The sequence below is a fragment of the Ambystoma mexicanum genome, chromosome 11, assembly GCF_040938575.1.
Source record: "Ambystoma mexicanum isolate Mex_15411 chromosome 11, UKY_AmexF1_1, whole genome shotgun sequence".
In the NCBI taxonomy this organism is placed as follows: domain Eukaryota; kingdom Metazoa; phylum Chordata; class Amphibia; order Caudata; family Ambystomatidae; genus Ambystoma; species Ambystoma mexicanum.
The window spans coordinates 1407689793-1407710596 of record NC_090934.1 but is presented as its reverse complement, the minus strand read 5'-3'; the positions used below and the strand labels follow the sequence as shown (position 1 = coordinate 1407710596).

Here is a 20804-nt window from a genome sequence, read left to right as displayed (position 1 = left end):
TTGGCAGCGATGACTTATTGGATACACTGTCTATATCAAAAGAAATATTTTTGGTTAGAGTGACTTCACTCTGTAAGAAAATGATTCTGTGTGGTTGGAAATCTCAAATTGCACCACAATCAGCAGATTGGATTGTAGAAATGTATAGTCTTGCAGCTATGGAAAATGCAATCTACAGAAGAAATGTATGATACAATTTGGGGGAAATGTTTTGATATGGACTAGTTCCTTTGTGATTCTAATTAGGCTGTGGTGGGGTGGGGGAGGACTGGGGTGGGTTCTGTGAAACTTTCATTGTCATTTGATGATTTCCTAGGTCTTTCTATTTTTTTGTTTTTTGTTATACTTTCTATTGACTATGCTGTTGGCTGTATATCCTTTTTATTGTATAAATAAAGAATAAAAAAACACAAGAATTTTGGCACAGATTATCATCAGGAAAGGGAGTGTCACTGTTTTTTGCTTTACTAAAACTGCTGTACGAATTAACATTCATATCCCTTCAATTATAACACACTAAGATTAGGAAATTAATATTGTGGTATGTTATTGTGTTAACATGAAAACATGTTTTTTGGTGTTGCAATCATGTTTTAAATGATTAAGTAATTTGATATGTAATTATATTATGAATTTATTTTTAGAAGATGATTATTGGAATGCAATTAATGAATTGAAGAATTTGTAAATTGATTTGATAAATGTGTAAAGTCTGTTTTTGTTACTAAATACACAATAAAAAAATATTAAAACCAGTCACTCTACTGTCTTTTTAAAGTGCCTCCCTTGACATCCTGCGAGACCCCCACAATGAGCTAGTCACATGTCTTGAAGACCACTGGCCTAGGCAGTGCACCCTTGTTCCTCATTAGCAGTATGCTTGTCTTCAGTGCACTTAGTTACTTTTCTTGTAGTTTTGAATACTGAATATTCTACTTCTCTAATCCAACATCTTGAAGAATCCCAGAGCCTACTCCCATCATTAGCTGTTTGTTCCCTGTGCTTAATTTTGTACTCGCAAGTGGGCAGGATGCAAAAATCAAGTTACAAGCTACTAGTCGGCCATTAAAAGGTCCCTCACCACCTCCGTTATATACATGCACAGAGCGCACCATTTCTTACTCGCTAAGAGTCCAATAGCACTAGCTGTTTTGCACCCTGATGTGGCCAAATTCAACCTCTGCCTTATCTTGCTTTTTTTAATTGTAATTTTTAGTTTGAATCAAACTTTTATCACAAACTTTTTTTTTTTTATCAAACCTTTAAGAAAACAAGCATCTTCCAAATACAGTTCATAAAGCCCAGACTTAAATTTCAGTGTCCAAACAGGCTTCCACAAAGTTTATTACTGAGCACGTCAGATGAATTGAACTTCCACCCAAGATTCTTAACCACCATTCATCCATGTTGTTATTTATAGGCACAAATTTGCTTAGGTGGATTGACCTCAGGATCTTAAGTTCTGGGCATTCTGTTATTAGATGTTTGAGTGATTCTATGTTGGTCTTACAGAATCTGCAGCCGTTGTCATCTGATTTTTCAATATGACATGCCACTAACATTTGTTTTGTCTTTACGGCATTTAGACGTAGTCTCTGGAATCCATTTCGATGACGTCGTGAAGGAAAACATTTTTGCAAGTATTGAGGCAAATTATCTAATTTGTTCATTACTAGACTGTGGTTCAGGGCAGACGCAAGATCTTCATATTTGGACAGATTTTGGTTCCAGAACCATTGTTTTATCTTTTTCTTTGCGATTTGAGGCTGGTCTAGCAATGTTTCAAGCTTGATGTCACTCGCTTTTATCAATCCTTTCATTGGTTAAACTGAGCCATTTTGGATCGATATCCACATTGTCTGCATACATTGTAAAAATGTTATTGTAGAAAACCAGTGGAATATTCCGATTAAGCAGAACGTCTGTTAAAAGTAACTTTCCACTGTATTGGTTATGCGTGGTGATTCAGGCCCCCAACTGGCGTATGCCGATTGTAGTCTGAGGACTACAACAAAAAAGAGAAGAGGATTGAGGGACAGGGAAACAGGTGCATATTTGATATGCTATATTAATATCCCTATAGATTGTACCAAATCATCAGCATCGCAGTTTGAGCGGCATTCCGTGCCCCACCAGGGTAGCCAACATTGGTCTGCTGTTGGAAAGGAAATGAGCCCAGGAAAGATGAGAAGCTGGAACATCCGGTGTTGGTGGAGATCTGCTGGTGCTCATGCAGCAGTTGAAAATGATTACATTTCCCAACCAAATGTAGGCATTATGTTTCTTCCAAACATGGCCGACGGATGTATTGGGCCCATACTTTTATTCATTTCACTCCTCTAGGTTACCTTCACTTGCACACACAGGCAAGAAAAACCTGGAGGTGGGCTGGCTGCAGGAGCCGGAAGAAGACTTTAATGCCCCGTTCTATATTAACTCGCTTCACAACATGCAAATCTACGTTTGTGAAAATCGCAATCCCTGATAAAGCTTCCTATTCATTTAGTCTGCTTTATTGGCCAACCCCTAAACTAACCAAGAAAAATTAATTGATCAATTGTACGACCTCCCTACTCTAATCATCTGTGATTTTTCTCTTTTAGCTGAGGATTCTAGTGATTTTTTTTTTTTTTAATGATCCTGGAAGCTGAAGTAAATTGGAGCTGGAGGTCGGCAGACCAGAGCCAAGTTGAAAACCAGTCTTGCCCCTAAGATCCAAACCACGAGCGAGCCATTGGAAAAAATGTGTCTAAATTAGACACCCTAATAAACATGTATTTATTATCACCATAATATACTGTAAAAAAGATGAATTTTCATAATTCCCATTAACCACTTGCACTGAAAAAACATGCAAGCCTACCGGAACACAGACTTTATGTACTCCGACTCCATCCTTGGCTAACTGTTAGTGGAATGTGTACTTGCTGTGGTGTGGTCCAATTCAATTCTGCCCTAAAAGCACCATGAAGTAAAATTACAAAACTCACTTATGTGCCAGGCATCCAGCTAGCCTGACTCCCTTAGATTTTGGTCACATTGCAGCGTTGCAGACTGAGATGCAATTTTCGTAGGGTTTCGTACACATCTAAAAAATCATTTTAAAAACATGCACCAGAAAAGTCCTGAATTTCTGCCTTTTGGTGCATCCTTCCCGCTTTGTAATCCTGTTTGTGGAAACGGAATTTCTTGTAATACACTATATATGTAGGGCGAGGGGAGGAATAACTAACGCTTCTCCTCAATCAAACCAGATTGCATCCATTCATATTCGTGAAATCACTCATTCCCTCAAAAGCACAGATGGGGCAAAACCAATGCTTTCGAGGCCTAGGCAAAGAGCTGTAGAAATATTTACAGGGGTTACAGTAATAAGAGAGAATGGGAAGGCATTTAACTAAAAAGAATCAAGGATCCACTACGGACTTTGTAAGAGGTTAACTTGGAAGGCCATGGTCAGAGGATCTTCATTTCAGTATATATGTGAACACATGTATGTATGTATGATATGATATGTAAATTAGTCAGTAAATAACAAGTAAAATAAAAAAAAGATGTTGTAGTTACCATCATTAAACAATAAACTAAAAGGGCTACTTTGTATTAATCCATAGAGTAAAAGGAAAGTGGTTATTCATTTACCCAGCACTGTGCAGCAATTACACAGGCTGGAAGGGGTTTCAGTCACAGTAATGTCACTTTTCTATATGTCACTTTATATAGTGCGCCATTTCGAAGCACTGTAATGATCGGTGCTATTACTTGCTACTTTAATGGTACGGATTTTAGCAACCTCAGACAGATAAAGGGCTGAATAGCCTTGCTGGGATTTTAACGAGTCGGTTGCAGACCAGTGCTTCACAGGATGAGCAATTCTAATATGCTTACATTTGCAAAGAAGTGACTGTGGAACGTTTAAGCTTTCTAGGCTGATGCTGCAGATTATGCTTACAGTGTCTTTCACTGAAGGGGAATGTTTAGTAAAGTGAGCATTTTTCAGCAGAACAGCCTTGCACATGGCTGCCTCGCGATTTCCTGCTCCCTTTTCTTTCCTAGTTTCCCTATACTCTGGTTACTCTGCCTATTTCATGCAATGGTTAAAAAAAAAAAACTAGATTCATGAATGCACTGCATATAAAGGGAGAACATGGGCAGTTGTCTTCACAGAGCACAAATGTGGGGTATGTGTACTCTTATGTTGTGCTGAAATGTAATTATGCATATTCAATGAGCTAGTCCTTCACAAAGATTGTTTTAAATGTTTTTTCACTGTTAGAGTAAGTTGTTGTCTTCTGATATGAAAGTGTTTTTCTGCACTCTCGTCCACATTTAGTGAACTGATCTTTCAAATGGAGGATGCCACTCTTAGATTTTTTCATGCACTGCAGAAATATTGTCTTTCGTGGGCTCCACAAACCAGGCATTTTTGGTTGCGAATTTCTGTATGTTTACCTAAGTAGGTGATCGCTGCTAGGAACACCAGTGACATTTTGAGACAAATTAACATGGAATCTCACTGTGCATTTGCCGCCTCACTTTGTTTTTAAAACAAATATGTATGTATTCATCATTGTCCTCCTTTTCCTTTCAGTCTCTGCTCTCTTACACTTTGGCGCTCCCACTTATCTGTTCTCCTTCCTTTTTTCTTTCTCTCGTCTTGCTCTGTTATTCGCTAACCTCTCCAACCTTCTTTTTCTTCTCAAACATCTCCCAGCGTGCCTTTATTTTCTGCCTCCTCCCACCTGCCAATCAGAAAGTACTCCTGTCTGGCTCAGCTTTTGTTTGGCTCTGGATTGTCAGGGTGCTTGAGCCAAGCTAGAGCCAGGCCCAAGTCCTCATTGAGTTGCACACCACTAATCTGAGTTTAACATTTCTATAGTATGTGATCAGACCCTATTCACAACAAAGGCCACCCAGACCTGATATTTTCAAGTATAAATTGTAGGTGACATTGCTACCTGGAGTGACCATTATCTATAATTGTTGTCTTTTCTACCTTGGCCACTCGCCCTTCATCCCCACGACCCCACCCAGAAAGTTTTCAGACAACCAAGTGTATCGACCTGCCAAATTCCTCAAGGGCGAAAAGATTACCTTTTTAAATATAAACATTTAAAGCTATAGAACTACCAATGATCTTGACTCTAAAGTTCAGACATATATTCTGTTACAGGACTTTATGGATGAAGTGGCACCCCTAAATAACAAATCATCAAGTACTAAATCTCATCAGAAGTGGAATAGACCAGATCACTGCTTTACATTATGTAAGCTAAGAAGCGCTCACAGAATTTGACAAAGAACAAATCTCTCAAACAAAATGTATGGAATCCATATAAAAATAACATTACATGCAAACATATTATCATTCATTTTCACCATCTTAAAATACATGCATCGATTGGCTGAAATCTGTTCATTAGTACTTTGATAGAAGTAAGATTAAAGATCACCAGTTTTTCTTATGCACATTTACATCTGAATTGCATTGCCTTACAGTTCCATGCTCAATGAATTTTCCCAAGTTTGGTATTGATGAGCTGAGAATGATTATCACCAATATAAGTACCATTTTATGGCCAGCAAATCAGTGTCCCGCTACCATCCATCTTTAATGTTTTGAGGACATTTTATCTACACATACCACATTGGGGAATGGGGCTTTCCTGTTAGTTGGCCACCTTGCTGTACCTCGTGTCTTGCAGCAGTGTTTCCAATGTGCAGGCTTTGGATTTGTCATGCTTGCTTGATGGTGTGGTATTCGCATCTCGATGTGAACAAAGTGCGATTCCAGAGTGATTTCCTTTCTGGAGCATCCCAAGTTGTGTGTAGCGCATTGACTGAAGGCGTACAAGCAGATCACTGCCCTGTTGGGCTCTGGAAGTAACAAGCAGCTGCTTATAGCAGATCATATGTATCATCATCCCATCCCTCGCCTATTATAGTGAGGTGGATTCTTTGGTTCCTGAAGGAGGAATTTCATCAAGGTGTTATTGGCTCTACTCCACCCAAGGAGTAATAACATTGAAAGCTTTATTTTATGGTTGCTCGTTTAGCGGGCACTATGACAGCAGCGGATTGGTTGGGCACATCTGTCTTCCGGGATTTCTAATTGAGGGCTATACCTCAGCAGGCATCATTGGTGATGGGTAAGTTTTGAACAAGCATAATGCTTGTCTGTCTTAACATAGAATGGATATTTTCCAAACCCCTTGTGCAGGAAAGCCTTGATTCTATTATCGACACAGCAGTGTGCATTAACCCTCCCATCGGCGTAAAGGTAAAGGGAAGGAGACGCTTGTTTCTGCGACTAATAGTGTCAGAGTGAGGCTGCAGTGTGACACAAGTTGCTTTTGGTTCGCTAGGCACGTTAGTGTTAGTACATCTGGTAATTAGACTAGTGGAGTTCTAATTGCATCATTTTGTGCGCTACCCTGTCCTCTGAGGAGATGATAATGGTGGTCCCTCTACGTTGCAGTGTCAGATGCAAAGACATTGTGAAGGACTTCCAGTCGAGGTGTAGGAAGACTGAGAGTCCAGAAAGGGATCAATGGTGACAGTTGTTCAAGTTATTATTATCGTTCAGGATTCTGTTCTTCTACATTCAATTCTCGCAGCGGAAGATGGAGGATAAAATGGTGTCTTCAAAGTTATGAAGGCATATGCGTGGGCATTGGTGGTGCCAGATCACGTGGTCTGGGTCAGAAGTTGGACTGCTTTTATCTTTCCCCAGGGTTACAGGAATTTGTAGAAGACGGTATGTTCTGGTTTTGTTGGTTTTCACATGCTGCTGAAGCTTCTTTGTTTTAGTGAATAAGGAGAAGCATAATACTTGCTCTGAGGCTTTGATAGAATCAAGACTTTCCTACATTAGGGGTTTGGAAAATCCCCATTAGTGTGTATCCTCTGTAAGTTAATGGTTCTCTTTTAAGTAAAATGGAATTCTACAGAATAGGGAGGGTGGGAAATGTGACTGTCTTGCACTTCATAATGACAACCATCTAGAACCCGTTATTTAACACTTCTATTGAGTGTTCCCTAGTGTGTAGAGTTTGGATGTGCAACCTTGTTCTAGAGTCTCCTGTATCCGTGCAATAGCCTATAAAATGTCAAACAAGTAACACTTGTTGCTTCCCACTCAACATGGTCTTTTGCCAACTGTGTCGTTACGATGCTTCGTAAGGTTTGTGGAAGACAGGATAATTTTTGTAGTACCTATTGGTTAAACATTGACCACAGCAGTGATGGGTATATTTGTGTAAATCTTTAATTTCGAGTGTGTTCAGACATTCTCCTTAATGGAATCTGTCTTGCTTCCAACAGGAGTAAGAAGAAACATTTATATATTCCTCTTTATGCATATCTCTGGGAACACATTTCATGCCGGTATTCAAACTCTGGATGTCCACCAGAAGATCAGCATGACTTCGTTTTGGTCAGAAATGTATTCATAATGTAATCTCCTACTGATGTGAAATTGCACACCATAGTGTGGAATCTGCTCTGTGTGGATAACTTCCATTCATTCACCAATAATCCCGGTCTTCTAGGATTGGTAAATGCAGATCTGATCTTGAAAATACCTGTCCATTCTGCTTCCCATTACACCTTTCTACAACCCCTCAATGGAACACATGTGACCCCTTCCTCAGTTGGAGTTTCTGAATCTGATCTGTTTCCAATGTCCTATAATAATTTATTTTGTCAAGTATAATGACTAATGGATACTCTCCTTGAAAGACAATCCTTCTTGACATACTGTCCTTTTTTTACTTTTATTTTCTTTCGTTAGTGATGTCTCATTGTTAATCTACTGGACTGAAGTAATGCTGCACAGTAGCAGATGGGACAATCTCAACCATGGCATCAGACCTTTGCCAGGCCATCTCGGTGGCAAAGTTGGAAAAGCATAAGAATCTCTTCTTGAATTACAGGAACCTCAACCATTTTCCTCTGGAATTGTTGAAAGATGAAGGACTGCAGTACTTGGAGCGACTTTATATGAAAAGGAACTCCTTAACATCATTGGTAAGAAATACTCTTTTATTGTAAGACTGCTTCGTTTTTGCCTTACCTTAGTTTTATCCATGTTAATTACATAAGAATGTAGTTTGTCAAAAGTTATTCTTAACCTACTCACCTGTAGATACAGTTGTTGAAGGATTATGACATTGTGAGAGGTTAACTACAACAAATGTTACTCTAGTGTATAGACTGCTTTTAGCATCTGATGTACTTATTTTATTAGAAGTTGTCAACTCTCACTACATAAAACCTACCATCAAATGATGTGGACAGCAATGTGTCCCACTGGGCAGTTTGTCTCATGCACATAAAGTAATCCCTCTGTGCCCGAGAGTGCAGTAACAAAGGCCTGAAAATCCACCCGGTGGATAATTGAGCTACCATGGGAACCGTTTAGCTACACAGTCATGAACTGAGCCTCCGTTGCACTTTCCACAGTGGAGAAACGTCCTAATCCTACCAATTTTAGGCAAGCGTTAAGCAGGTCTCAAATTGGACTGATTTTCCTACCGACACCTCCCGCTCCGTAATAATAAATTGGCATTCAGAGGTGGCGGTGTGAGCAGCCAGAGCCGGTTAGTGTTGGGGATGCCCTCCTGATACTGTGGTTGTGCACGCTCCATTTTCAATAGCAGTACTGGGTGCATGCTTCCCCTTTTGGGAGCCTCCACACATAGATGATCTATAATAGGCAGTATTATATTTTTTGTTTATATGTCTTTTGGTTTGGCATAACAAGTGCTTCAAACGGAAACATTGGGCATGCACAGAGTAATGAGGGCAAAGCCAGAGGTACCTTACATAGAACAGCAAGTGTGAATTAGTAACCACTTACAAAAGGGTAGGGGGAGGTAGGACATCTACCCGGGAACAAGAGTGTGGTGATTACAAAATACACGGGACCGCAAGTTTCTTTCTACACCTATTTATTGTTATAGTCTGAATGCCTTCCAATAAACCTACAAGTTCACACATTACTCTGTCTGGGGGATTCTAGAATGCCTAGCAACATTGCAGACACGTACGCTCTTGAGTGTTTGCTACTTCCTGATCTTTATACCTTTGAATGACTGAGATATCTGATCACTCCTCAAATTTGGCTAGACACACAGATATCCACCCAGCCTAAAATTACAATTGAGGAAGCCAAGAACATGATGCCAAAGAAAGCTTAGCCTGGGTTGAATGAAAAATGCCTGAAGAAATCCCACTTTCTGCTACCATGTCTGCTTCCTTTCCAATTAGATAAAGACATGGGCTAGATGAATATTTGTCTGGTTAACCTGTTGGGGTAATTGACCAACATTAAGGGTAGGACAGATGAGGTGGAGAGTAGATCTGGAGGCATGGGGTGAATATATCCCACAAACTGAACATGGATTTGGCTATTAAGATCCGTAATCTAAGCATTTTGTCTATGCTGAGACTAACCTGTTGGTGCCGCCTTAAAGTGCAGTATGATGCTTTTCACTCTGGAATGGCTTACAAGGATGACCTGGACCACCTAGATCTAGATATGTGTCGGTCTGGCCAATGGGAGGTAAGCCCAGGCAGATAATTTTTGACTTGATAAGAATTTCTATAATTCTATACTTAAAACTATAGCCTAACGCCGGGGTATACAACCTGGTGGTCTCCAGATGTTTTAGACTACAACTACCATAATCCTTCACCATTGACTAAGGCTGATGGCAGGAAGACCAGAACATCTGGAGGGCCAAAGGTTTCAGGCCTCTGTCCTAATGGAATCCAGGCTCCAGGCATGGCCAACAACTTCTTTTCTTAGCTGGACATCCCTAAGATTGGTTGCGAAGAGGAAAGCACTTTGTGAGGCAAAGATGAAGGTGAGGGAACTAAACTGGGAAATGATCCTTGCAAGCCTGCAACACTAAGATAAGGACATCCAAACCACGCTGTGGACTAATGTCACTGATGGCTTCAAGGATTTAGTTTGATAGTTAAGATATTTTGTTGTCAGATTTCACAATTTGATGGACTGCAGGAATGCCATACTAAGGGGGAGACCTTGGTCTATCCCTCAACCTTCCACTGGGCTGTCTGCCCAAGCACAGGCTACCCTACTCCCAGCCTGCCGTAAGGCACGTTTAGTGATAGGTAAGCCCTTCAATATATCTATCTATTTCTATCCTGCACTCCAGATAACTTACTCCCTTTTCTCTCTCTCCTTCTCTTGTCTCCCCCTCCTCCTTCTCTTGTCTCCCCCCTCCTCCTTCTCTTGTCTCCCCCCTCCTCCTTCTCTTGTCTCCCCCCTCCTCCTTCTCTTGTCTCCCCCCTCCTCTTTCTCTTGGCCCCCCCTCCTTCTCTTGGCCCCTCTCCTGTCCCCCCTCCTCCTTCTCTTGGCCCCCCTCCTCCTTCTCTTTGCCCCCCTCCTCCTTCTCTTTGCCCCCCTCCTCCTTCTCTTTGGCCCCCTCCTCCTTCTCTTTGCCCCCTCCTCCTTCTCTTTGCCCCCTCCTCCTTCTCTTTGCCCCCTCCTCCTTCTCTGTGCCCCCCTCCTCCTTCTCTGTGCCCCCCTCCTCTCTTGTGCCCCCCTCCTCTCTTGTGCCCCCCTCCTCTCTTTTGCTCCCCCTACTCTTTTGCTCCCCCCACTCTTTTGCCCCCCACTCTTTTGCCCCCCCTACTCTTTCGTCCCCCCTCTTCTCTCCCTGTTTGGCTACCTATTTTAGGTTGGGAGGCTCCACCACTCGCCTCCCCGAGCTTCCCACTGCTTAACAGCATCCCTGTCACACTCGATGCAATGCTTAGCTGCGCGTACCAGTAACGTATTGGCAGGTACTTTGTATTTTTAATTTTTGAGTCTTTTCTGTCCAGGAGACACACTTTGGTCCCCCACGAGGAGCTGGATTGGTTAAACTGTTGGCAGTGTGTGTGTAGCCTTTCCATGGAGCGGTGGTTCCCCGCAGTGCTCTAGGTGGGTGCAGGCATGTACATCATGCATTATATTATACTACACCGCATGGCATGCTGATGCCGCAAAGATGGCGGTCCCTGCAGAATGGTTATGACAGACGGTGGCCCACATCTCCACGCGATACAAGTTTGTGCATTATAAATGGCTATCGTGCTATAAGGCAGTGGATGATTTCATTAAGTGGTCACCATACAGTCGGTTCCCAAGGTATATGGATATGGATTTAAATAAATGGTGGCTAGCACCTGCGTATGTCCCAACCTTACCCAAAGCCACTTTTCACTCTATTCCAAATGCTCCTACAAAAGAATTTGCCCCAGTTCTACTTGTATATCTGAATAATGCCACATGAACTTAAATCTTAATATCATTAAATCTGTCAGAGGGCACACGTTTATTTTATTTCCATTTTTTTGGATGCCCTCTGGGAGACACTTTGGGGGACTCTGGGTACTGGCATGTTCAATGACACCTTAGCACTATCAATCACTGATTAAATGGGTCCCTGGAGTTTCCTGTATCAGTGGGAATAATAACTGGTGACTTGGTGACTCTGAGATGCTTGGCTGGTCTTTGATAGATCCAGGGGGACGGACGGGGGTCAACAGCAACCCCAAAGTACGATGACAAGGAAATTAAAACATTTCATTCTAGAGCTTGGTCTCCATGATTTGTCAATGACCCTATTAAGGGACATGTTTTATTCCCCTGTACATGACATCTACTCAAGGCTTAACATCTTCATGACGTTTGCTGTCCTCCAAAATATCACAACGATCTTGGACCATGCCCCAGTGAATCCAGATCATGCCACAAGTCACTCCTGATCAGGTTTTTCAACTTGTACCTTAACAACCACACATCTTCCAAATGCAAAGGTCCAAAATCAACTTCATGAAGAAATGAACCTATTCAGAAGGATAAATGGGAACAGGAGGGTCAGCTACTCAACATGGGAAGACTTGGTGCTATCTGATGTGATGTCTGTGATGATGTATAAAAGAAGAGAAATAAGTGAGGGAGTTGAGAGGCTGTTTGGATGGAGTGTTAAACACAGAGACTAAAGGCTTGGATCTTTGGAGGCGAGAAGAGACTTTGACCAGATGAAATCTGAGCTGACTCAAGTTCTTATGATAAGATTCAAAGTGCTCTGTTTAGACTCTAAACAAACGACTTTGTGCACGGTGAGAGCTGTACCAGTTAACCTGGTCACAGGATAAGATGCATGGACCTTTAACGGCTGATACCTGCCCGAAGAATATCCAAAGAAGTCGTTACCTGTGTCCTGAAGAATATTAACAAGAAATTTGTGGAGTTATACTGCAGACTGGTGGTGCTCCTACTGCTTGGATAAGAAAGTTTTGTAATGTTGGATTAGCCTATTAATTGTGGAAAAGTGCAGGCGGCTATGTCAAAATTTAATTGAAATGGCTGCTCCTGTGGAACAGCCTCCATCTCCCTCTGTGTCTTGAGCAAGACCTCATTAAGTACCAGAAAAGCCTCAAGACCTTTCTCTTTACCTCCTCCTCTTCCCTTCCCTGCTAATCCTACAGCAGCGTGCCTGATGTGCATGGCCCTTGTGTCCTCTGGGCCTTGACCCCCCACATCTCTCTTAGCCACTTTCTTTCTACTGCACTTACTTGGCTCACCCACACATCGGTGGTTGCACTTACGTTCTTCTCCTCCTAGCACTTACCCTGAGCACTTCTCCATGAGCATCAAAGAACCTCATCCCTCGCCCCTCCCACTCTGCACTTGCACGTTCTGAACACACACAAGGCATAGTAGGTGTGTCTCCCCTTCCCTTATTCTCATTATTTGTTTGTACTATTATTGCAATTATTTATCCTTGCTGTAATTCACTGTCTTCCCCTGTCCCCACTCTGTTTGACCTGTGGGCGCTTTGAAATAATTTAGCTAATTGTATAAGCGCCTAATTAGTGACAAATAAATAAATTGGAGAAGATGTGCATACAGGATGGAATGCCAGGCAAATTTGATTGAGTTTTGAGGCGAGTCCATAGTTGATTACATTCAATGCTGCTTTTGTGAGGAAAGGACTACTGCTCTGTGTGATAAACCTTGGGGTATTCTCCCAAGTAAGCCCCTGGTATACCATATTAAGGTGGCCAGGAAAGGGCTGCTGCTCCCAGACCCCAACCCTGGTGGTGGACGAGCGAGGAAGGATCACCTGGTTAGGGGAGCCCAGGGTTATGCCCGGAGAAGTGCCCCAGGTGAGATGCGGTACTATACCGCGGAAGGAGGAGAGGAAGACGAAGTCCCTGAGATTTTCTTGGGTTATTCCATAACTACCTCCCTTCCGCACAAAGAAGCTCCTTTAATAAAATCTTACAACCCCTGCAACTCTGGTAAACCAACTAGGAACCCTGCTACCCATAAAAATCCCAACTCCCAAAATCCTTGTTTTCCTGTTTTCCAGCCAAATACACCCATCCTTTGTGTCCATGTCCCACAGGTTATCCCCCTTAAGACAAAGAATATACTTTCTCATGACAAACTCCCCCCTCGCCACGCCCCTTTTTTACACAAACACTTTTTTACCCCGTGGAAGACAGCAGACAAACTCTAGACCTGTTTACCTGACATGTCCCGACACAAGGGTCAGGCAATGTCAAGCAATTAACCAGAATCTCATACACCCGACGACCCATTCCTTTCCTCACAGGGATAAAAGGTGGAGCACAAGAGCACAGGTGGAGTAAGGCAGACCGTACGACGAGAGTGAGCTATCCAAGCACGGCAATTCAAGAGGAGGAGAAAGGTAGTGAGTATCGAAGGGCAGGCAAGGAGAGAAGCGAACCTGCCCTTTCCGACCCTGACCCGCAAAGCCTCCGCAGAAGAAAAGGTAAGACTACGAACAATAACCCGAGCGTGTTGCAGCAGATGCCAATGGTACACAGAGTGTGCCTACACTACGCTGATTAGCAAGACAGAGGGAGACTCATTCATGCTACTGTGGTACCGGGCTTGACCCTACATAGTATTAAAAGCCAAGCGGTTCATCACAGCCGGTGAGTCAGAGGGGAACCGATAAAGAAACCAAACTGTTTTGAAGGAAAGTTGCAAAGTGGCACATTGAGGGAAGTTCAAAGAACTGTAAATTGTTAAGGGAAGACAAGCTGCAGAGGGGTCCGGCACCACGTGGGTGCTCACTCGGGAGTCTCTGGTTGATCCTGCATTGAATTAGAAGGCTCTATGGGAGCCGCGAAGGTCAAAGTGGTCATACAGGGGTCTAGCAAAATCCCTGTACAGTCGAAAGTCTTTGACTGACAAACCATTCAAAACACAAGGGAAGTAAATCCTGCATCAGAAGAAAGTAAAAGGAATAGTGAAATGGCAACAGTGAACCTGGTGGAGGGGTGGCAATAAAGATGGGCGAAGTCTAAAGTCCCAAGAAACAGCGTGTTGACAAAGTGAACCCGGTAGAGGATGTCTGCGGTGAATTGTTTAAAAAAGACATTAAGATTTGAGAGTGCTAAAAGAGAACTTAATTGATGAAAAGCCATACTGCATTGTCCCCCTCGGCAGAGGGAAATCCCGAAAGAAAGGCCTGATACTCGGGAGCAGGAGAGACAACCTCCTGAAGATCCTGATATTGATAAGAACTGTTTGAGGGGTCTGCGCCCAGAAGAGAGGGACTGTGACTTATTATTATTTAATAGTCGTAGCTTGCTCCCATCTTAGATTTAGGTTTAGATTGGGCTCTTTTTCCAACCTAACAATACAGTTTAATAAACACCCTTGAACTGTGATCACTTGTGTCTCTCTATTCTTGATACCATGCCTTCCTTACATCTGCAAAAGTACAAGGATGAATTGTGGCTACACTGCCTAGTCTGTCCCACACTACTACTACACCAGCAGTGATCCGAATCCTAAAAGTGGAGTGGGCACAGCACGACACAGGCATACCTCGTTCGCCTATTTTACTTGCGCAGGCCGAGGTCAGATTAGATCTTCAGGAAAGGTGTGAGCTGATAAAGTTGCAATACGAACAACATTAAGGTGGTACCAAAATATATGTACAGTCAAGGTTTAAAAAAAAAAAGAAATTATTTAATAAAAACAAGCAATCCAATCGGGGAATTAAAAATATTTAGGAGCACCCATGTAAGGGAAACCCCAAATGCTTCTAGTAGGTCGAGACTGCATTCCAACCAGTTGCACCCATGGTGTCAAGCCAGCGATTGGGCCTAGATGACGCGGTCCTCTTCAATGGGTCGGGCTGCGATCTGGATGCCTCGAAGAGCAGGTAAGCAGTTGGGAGATGCCTGGAGTGCCACAAGCTGTGCAGCTGGTCCTGTAGCGGTTCGAGGTCGGCCTGGCTCAAAGTTATCTTGGTGATGAAACAAGGTTCTGTCTATTTCTGGGTTGCTTGGCGACCCAATCCAGGTGCAAGGTGAGACCTTAGTTCTGCACTTCCAGTCCAGGAAGTTTTCTGGCACTTATGGAGGGTGGGGTGGTTCTTCACCTCTTGTGAGCAGGAGTCTGGTTCCAGTGCACAGGTAGCAGAGCGGCCTTGGTCCACAGCACTATCACCTCCACGGTTCCCAGGGATTCTATGGAGAAGAGGTTGCCTCTGCCTTTGATGCCCTCTATGGCAGAGGAGGTTCCAATAGGCTGTTTCCCCACTGTATTCCCAATAGAGGTCGCGTGAATCCTTTATGCAGGATTCCAAAGGTGAATCAAATGAGGAGAGGGTTCCTCTGCCATATTAAGGCAAAATGCCACAGGGGATTGGTCCAAAGCAAGCCTGCTGTAAGGGGTTTAATCCAGGCTTCTGTTACAAGTGTGCTTTGCCATTTGACATCAACCCCAAAGTATCTTCTCTGCAGTAAATGGAGAACGGCCGCTCTCCTCTGGCTACGCTAGCTCCACCTTCTTCACGTCTGTTTCACAGGGACTGCAGTGGTGGCACCCTGGTGTGAGTGTGTCTTTCGCCTTTTGAAGCCCTGATTCCCAGGGGATCTCCAATCAAGAGTTTGTGTCCTGGGAGGGAAGCTGTTTCCTTCCTCTAGGAGGATTACAAGGGAACTTCCTGGCCATTTTCCCACATGGCTTTTTTGGAGACAGCCAGGAATGTGCAAGACCATGCTCAAAGGAAGTGTCTGTCTGTGGCCCTAGAGATGTTTGATGTCGAAGGCCTTAAGTGGGATTTAAAGGGGATTCCTCTTCATGACTCTGGCCCGTGCAAGCTTTGGAGAAACCTGTTACGAGAAAACCAGACTCGTATGTCTTCTGTGGCTATGTCTTCTGTGGTGAACCAGAAGGAGTCGTCAGACTAACTTGTGACGGGTTCAAGGGTGTTTATTTACATCTATCCCTAGCGCTATGAGGACAATTCCCTGTGTAATAAACTAAAAGTAGGGGTGCTCGTCAAAAGTAAAAAAATAAATGTCTAAACCCTATTGTGCACCTGGCTCTACCACTTAGGAAAAAAGTAACAAAAAAGAGGCAGTAGCAACAGCCTCTGTCCTTGGCATTTGCCTGACCCAATTACTTGATGACCTTTTCCAAGAATGATTGATTTTAAAAGTTCATCAATTTCTCGCAGTACAGTCCTCAGCCTCTACAGGTTCTCTCTACGGGTTCTGTATGCCAAATCTTAAGTCTTTACATATCTTTCATACGGTTCCCTCTTTCCAGGAAGAAAAGATTTTCCTAAAACAATTCTACCATTTCTGATTTGATGCTTGATAATGTTCATGTCTTGTATTTAAGCACTGGAACCCTCCAGGTTCTTTCTGTTCCCAGTGCTCCTCGCTATGTCTTGTTTCATGGGCTCCCCAAAGTCTTTTGGCCCTGCAACTGCTTACTTTATTGGGGCCTCGGTGAGGCATCTGCCTGTTTGGGGTTTCCTGGCTCCTGTAACCCTTGTGGATTACCCAGCTTTGAATATTAATGTCTCTTGGTTTTTGAGGGCTCCCCAAAGCCCTGTGGCCCTCTGATAGGCTTGCTCTATTGAGGCCTCTGTAGGGTGTCTTCCCTTTTGGATTTTCCTGGTTGCCGTAACCAGTGTGGCTTTCTCAGCCTCTGATACCACTGGTCTCCCTTCTCAGCAGCGTTACCTCTTCGGGAGCGTTCTTCGCTTTCCTTCTGCTGCCCGTCTTGCCAGCTAATGCACTTCTCATGGAGAGATCAGGGATCCGATCGCTCCGCTGTAGTATGGTCTCGGCGTCCGTTAACGTGCCGCAGCCCACCACGGCTTTCGTGAGGTTGCGCTACCAGGCAGATGGTCGCTTTACTGTCTCCGCCTCTCTCTCGACCTTGGATTCTTTGCCAGTCAGAACGCCAGCCTTTCGGCGGCTTGCCAGTGAGCCGCATGCTCTGCACGCTACCCTGGCTCCGCAGTCTAGCATGGCTCTGTCCCTCCAGGACGTCCTCCTGTCAGAGTCTCGCCGCAACATAGGATTCTCTTCCTCCATTTTAGATTCAGCGTCATTTTATGTATGTCCTCACAAATAAAAGGGGTGTGTGGGTCCTCTTTGACTGTCGAGTTCGGGCAGGATCCGGCATTCCGTAAAGCCAAAAACATTGAAGAAATGTCTTTACAATTCTCAAGTAGGCAAACAATGTATTCTGGACAGGGAGTTCCTTAGAGGAAAGGAGTCCTTGTCCCCAAGAGGGTAGTCACGCCCAGTGAGTTCTCACTTTCCCAGACCCCTCGGTAGGGTCTTGCTTAGCGGGCGCACCTCTCTAGCCTCAAAGGGGGTGGCGCCCTTTGGGGCGAAGGGACAAATAATCCAGACTCATCACACTTCCTAGTAGCACCTGTATTGATAAATGCCTGAATTTCAAACCTTTTGATCTAATGAGAGGGCCCAGACAGGGTTGCTCCTTCACTTATCTTCATCTTAGATCTAAGGCTGCATACATAAAAACGTTGAGGAACCACTAATGTGAAGTTTCTGTCCTTCCGGAGCATAGCAGAAACTCTGGCTCTATCACAATGTCTTTTTCCTGGTGGTGAAACGCATGTCTACCATTTTAAAGGCTACTGGAGGTGGAGGTGTGCTTGGCAATGATCTCTAGTTACCCTATTAACTGGAACATGTTAGAGGTCCACCCTCTGACAACAACATGCCACAGAAATGCATTGGATCAGTCAAACTTTGTCTGGTTCGCTAAAAAACGGAACGGCTTAGTAATCTGGCTTCACAAGAGATGATACCAACATGGATGTGGTATTGGATACAGTGAAGATTAAAGTAGATGGTCTGCGATCAATCGATTCATATGGTTATGCATCAATTTGATAAAAGATGGTGCTAGCCCAGAATATCAATCATGTGCTGTACCTGCTGCTGCCGCCGGTGCCCCGAAAGTTAATCGAAGATAAACACTCTGATGCAGAAGCTCATTTGGGACAATATGCCAACCAGGTGTGCTATGAACAAACTGCAGATACCCCAGGTGGCTTATTGGTTTATTGTCCACTCGCCCGCACCGTAGCGCGCTTGCCTACATGTCTTGGCTCTATAAACATCCAGGTCTTGGGGTACGTAGTTAACTCTTATTTATTTGTATTTATTTATTTCCATTTATAAAGCACACAACCGCCCTGAGGTATCGTGGCGCTTTTACAGCAAATTCACTTAGTACCCGATAAACAGGTACAACTCTCAGATACAGATTCAAATACATCTTAGACAGTATTCATGTTCCGCGCTTACAATGGAACAATGAAGTGGATGCAGATTATTTGAATAGTATGGTTCTCCAGCATGGGGTCTGGCATGGATTCACATGCTCATGAATATTCCCCGTCGTCAGGCTGGGAATCCTCGGTAAAGAAAAAACCAGTATCAGTTTCGTTTCTGATCTGTCTTTCGTAGTAATAACCAATCACTGGTCTCTGCGTCATACTGACCACAGCCAATGACTGCCCTCTACCTAAGCACCGCCTCTGGCAGCCATCTTCAGATTTTTACCGCACGTTCATGTGTTGGGATCCTCGTGCTATTGCTCTCGAGCGTTAGTGCTAATTTTCGCGCTTTTTCACAAAAAACTTCGATTCTTTCGGTCAAAAGAGCCTCAAGCTCCACCGATCCTACATCCGATCAACGGGGACCCGTGTCGGATTCATCTGTGCCCCTCAAGGGTGAAGATTTCGTCGAGCTACGCTTCGGAGGACTCCAGAAGCTTCTCAGGCCCGGTCTCGGAGATGGCCCAGGAGAAGGGAAGCTCGACGCCCGGAAAGCTGTTCAGGGTCTGCCCTGGATGCCAGCTGCAGAACGTCTTCAAGGAGGACGAACACTCTTTCTGCCTTTACTGCCTTCATGAGGACAAGACGCACGTGGAGAAGGACTGTGCGTTTTGCGGCAACATGTCGGAACGGACCATGAAGGACCGCCATCAACGTCTCGCCAACTGGCTGGAGGGTAAGAGCCCGTCTGGCGAGAAGAAGAAGAAATCCGAGCGGTCTTCTAAGACCTTTGAGGGCGCCCCGGCGACGGGGGCCCAACATAAGGCCAAGCACCGCGAGTCCGCTGGCACCGGGAGCGCCGAACGGTCGGGCTCTACGGGCGCCAGGCAGGGCGCACCCTCCCCGGCACCATCAACCACGAGCCAACGCTCTGGGTCGGGTAAGAGGAAGGCCGAGCACCCGGCGAAGCTCCTGGAGAGGCCCCGGTCGAGCTCTAAGGCAGAGGAGGAGCGTGGCAGTGCCCCCTCCCTCAAGGATAAGGCGGTGAGCGCACCTAAGGTGGTGAAGGCCTTGATCCATCCGACCAAGCCCTCTATCGAAACGGTCGCGGCGGCCCTGGCTCAGCCTGTGGTGGCTACACCAGTGGTGGCGACCTCAGGGCCCAGAATCTCCCTGCCTCCGCGGAGGGAGTCTTCCTTTGTGCCCATCGATAGGACCCCCGTGAAACCCTCCGTGGGGAAGAAGAAGGGGGGGCAGGGCGTCGTCGTAGATTCGGCCTCAACCTCAGAAGAGGAGCTGATCGAGGTCTTAAGCCACGGCCTAGGCGTGGAAGAAGGCCAGCCCGTCGGAATGGACCCCGACGCAGGTGACGACGACGACATCGTCGAGGATACCGACGGGGCCCCTGCTCGCCCGTCGGATTCCCCTCTGCCAGCGCCGCAAGACAACTCGGCGGCCATTTTGTTGGCCATACAGTCCTTATGCTCCGAGATAAGGACGAGGCTACCGTTACCGACGGAGGAACCTCTCCCGTCGGGGGATCCAGAACCGGGACCTTCTGGTGTTCCCCCCACCAAGAAAAGAAGGATCCATCCACCACCTCCTTTTCAACCGTCGCGCCCCGTCCAGCCCTCCTCCCCGTCCACCCGAGGGGATGATACGGGGACTGACACGGCAGCGACGGGTACGGACGACGAGGCATACGACGAGGATTTTCCGTCGTCGCCTCCCACCAGGGCGTCTCCGCCCGACGAGATCGGATCTTTCCACTCCATGATCTCCAGGGCTTCCGAGCTTTTCCAACTCTGCCCTGAGGAGAAGAAAAAGGAAGGCTTCCTTTATCAGCGGCGCGAGGCCAAGAGGAAGACGGTCCTCGCAGTGCCTCTGTTGGACGACATTTGGGATGAGGGCCTTTCCCTCCTCAAGAACCCTTCCACGACGCCAGCTAGAAGAGACCGGTACGAGAAAAAGTACCGGGTCCCGGACACGGCCCCCCTATGCCTCCGGGCGCAGCCTACCCCGAACTCCGTCGTCTCTGCGGCAGCCAGGAAGAAAGCGGGGGGGGGTGCGGCCTCCACATCGACTTCCCCGCCGGACGGCGAGGGAAAGAAATTGGATGCTATGGGACGTAGAGTCATCTCGTCGGCAGCGACGACGATTAAAGCGGCCAACGCCTTGGCTATC

The 20804-nt window shown here is 45.1% G+C and overlaps 1 protein-coding gene across 1 annotated transcript in view; it reads left to right on the top strand.

Annotated features, from left to right (window-relative positions):
• The window catches only part of LRRC28 (leucine rich repeat containing 28), a 379410-nt gene that overhangs the window by 25987 nt on the left and 332619 nt on the right, over positions 1 to 20804 (top strand). Inside the window, exon 2 of the mRNA XM_069625051.1 lies at positions 7793 to 8028. Coding sequence (XP_069481152.1) covers positions 7861 to 8028 — 168 coding nt within the window. The 5' untranslated portion in view covers positions 7793 to 7860. The remainder of the gene's footprint in view (positions 1 to 7792; positions 8029 to 20804) is intronic.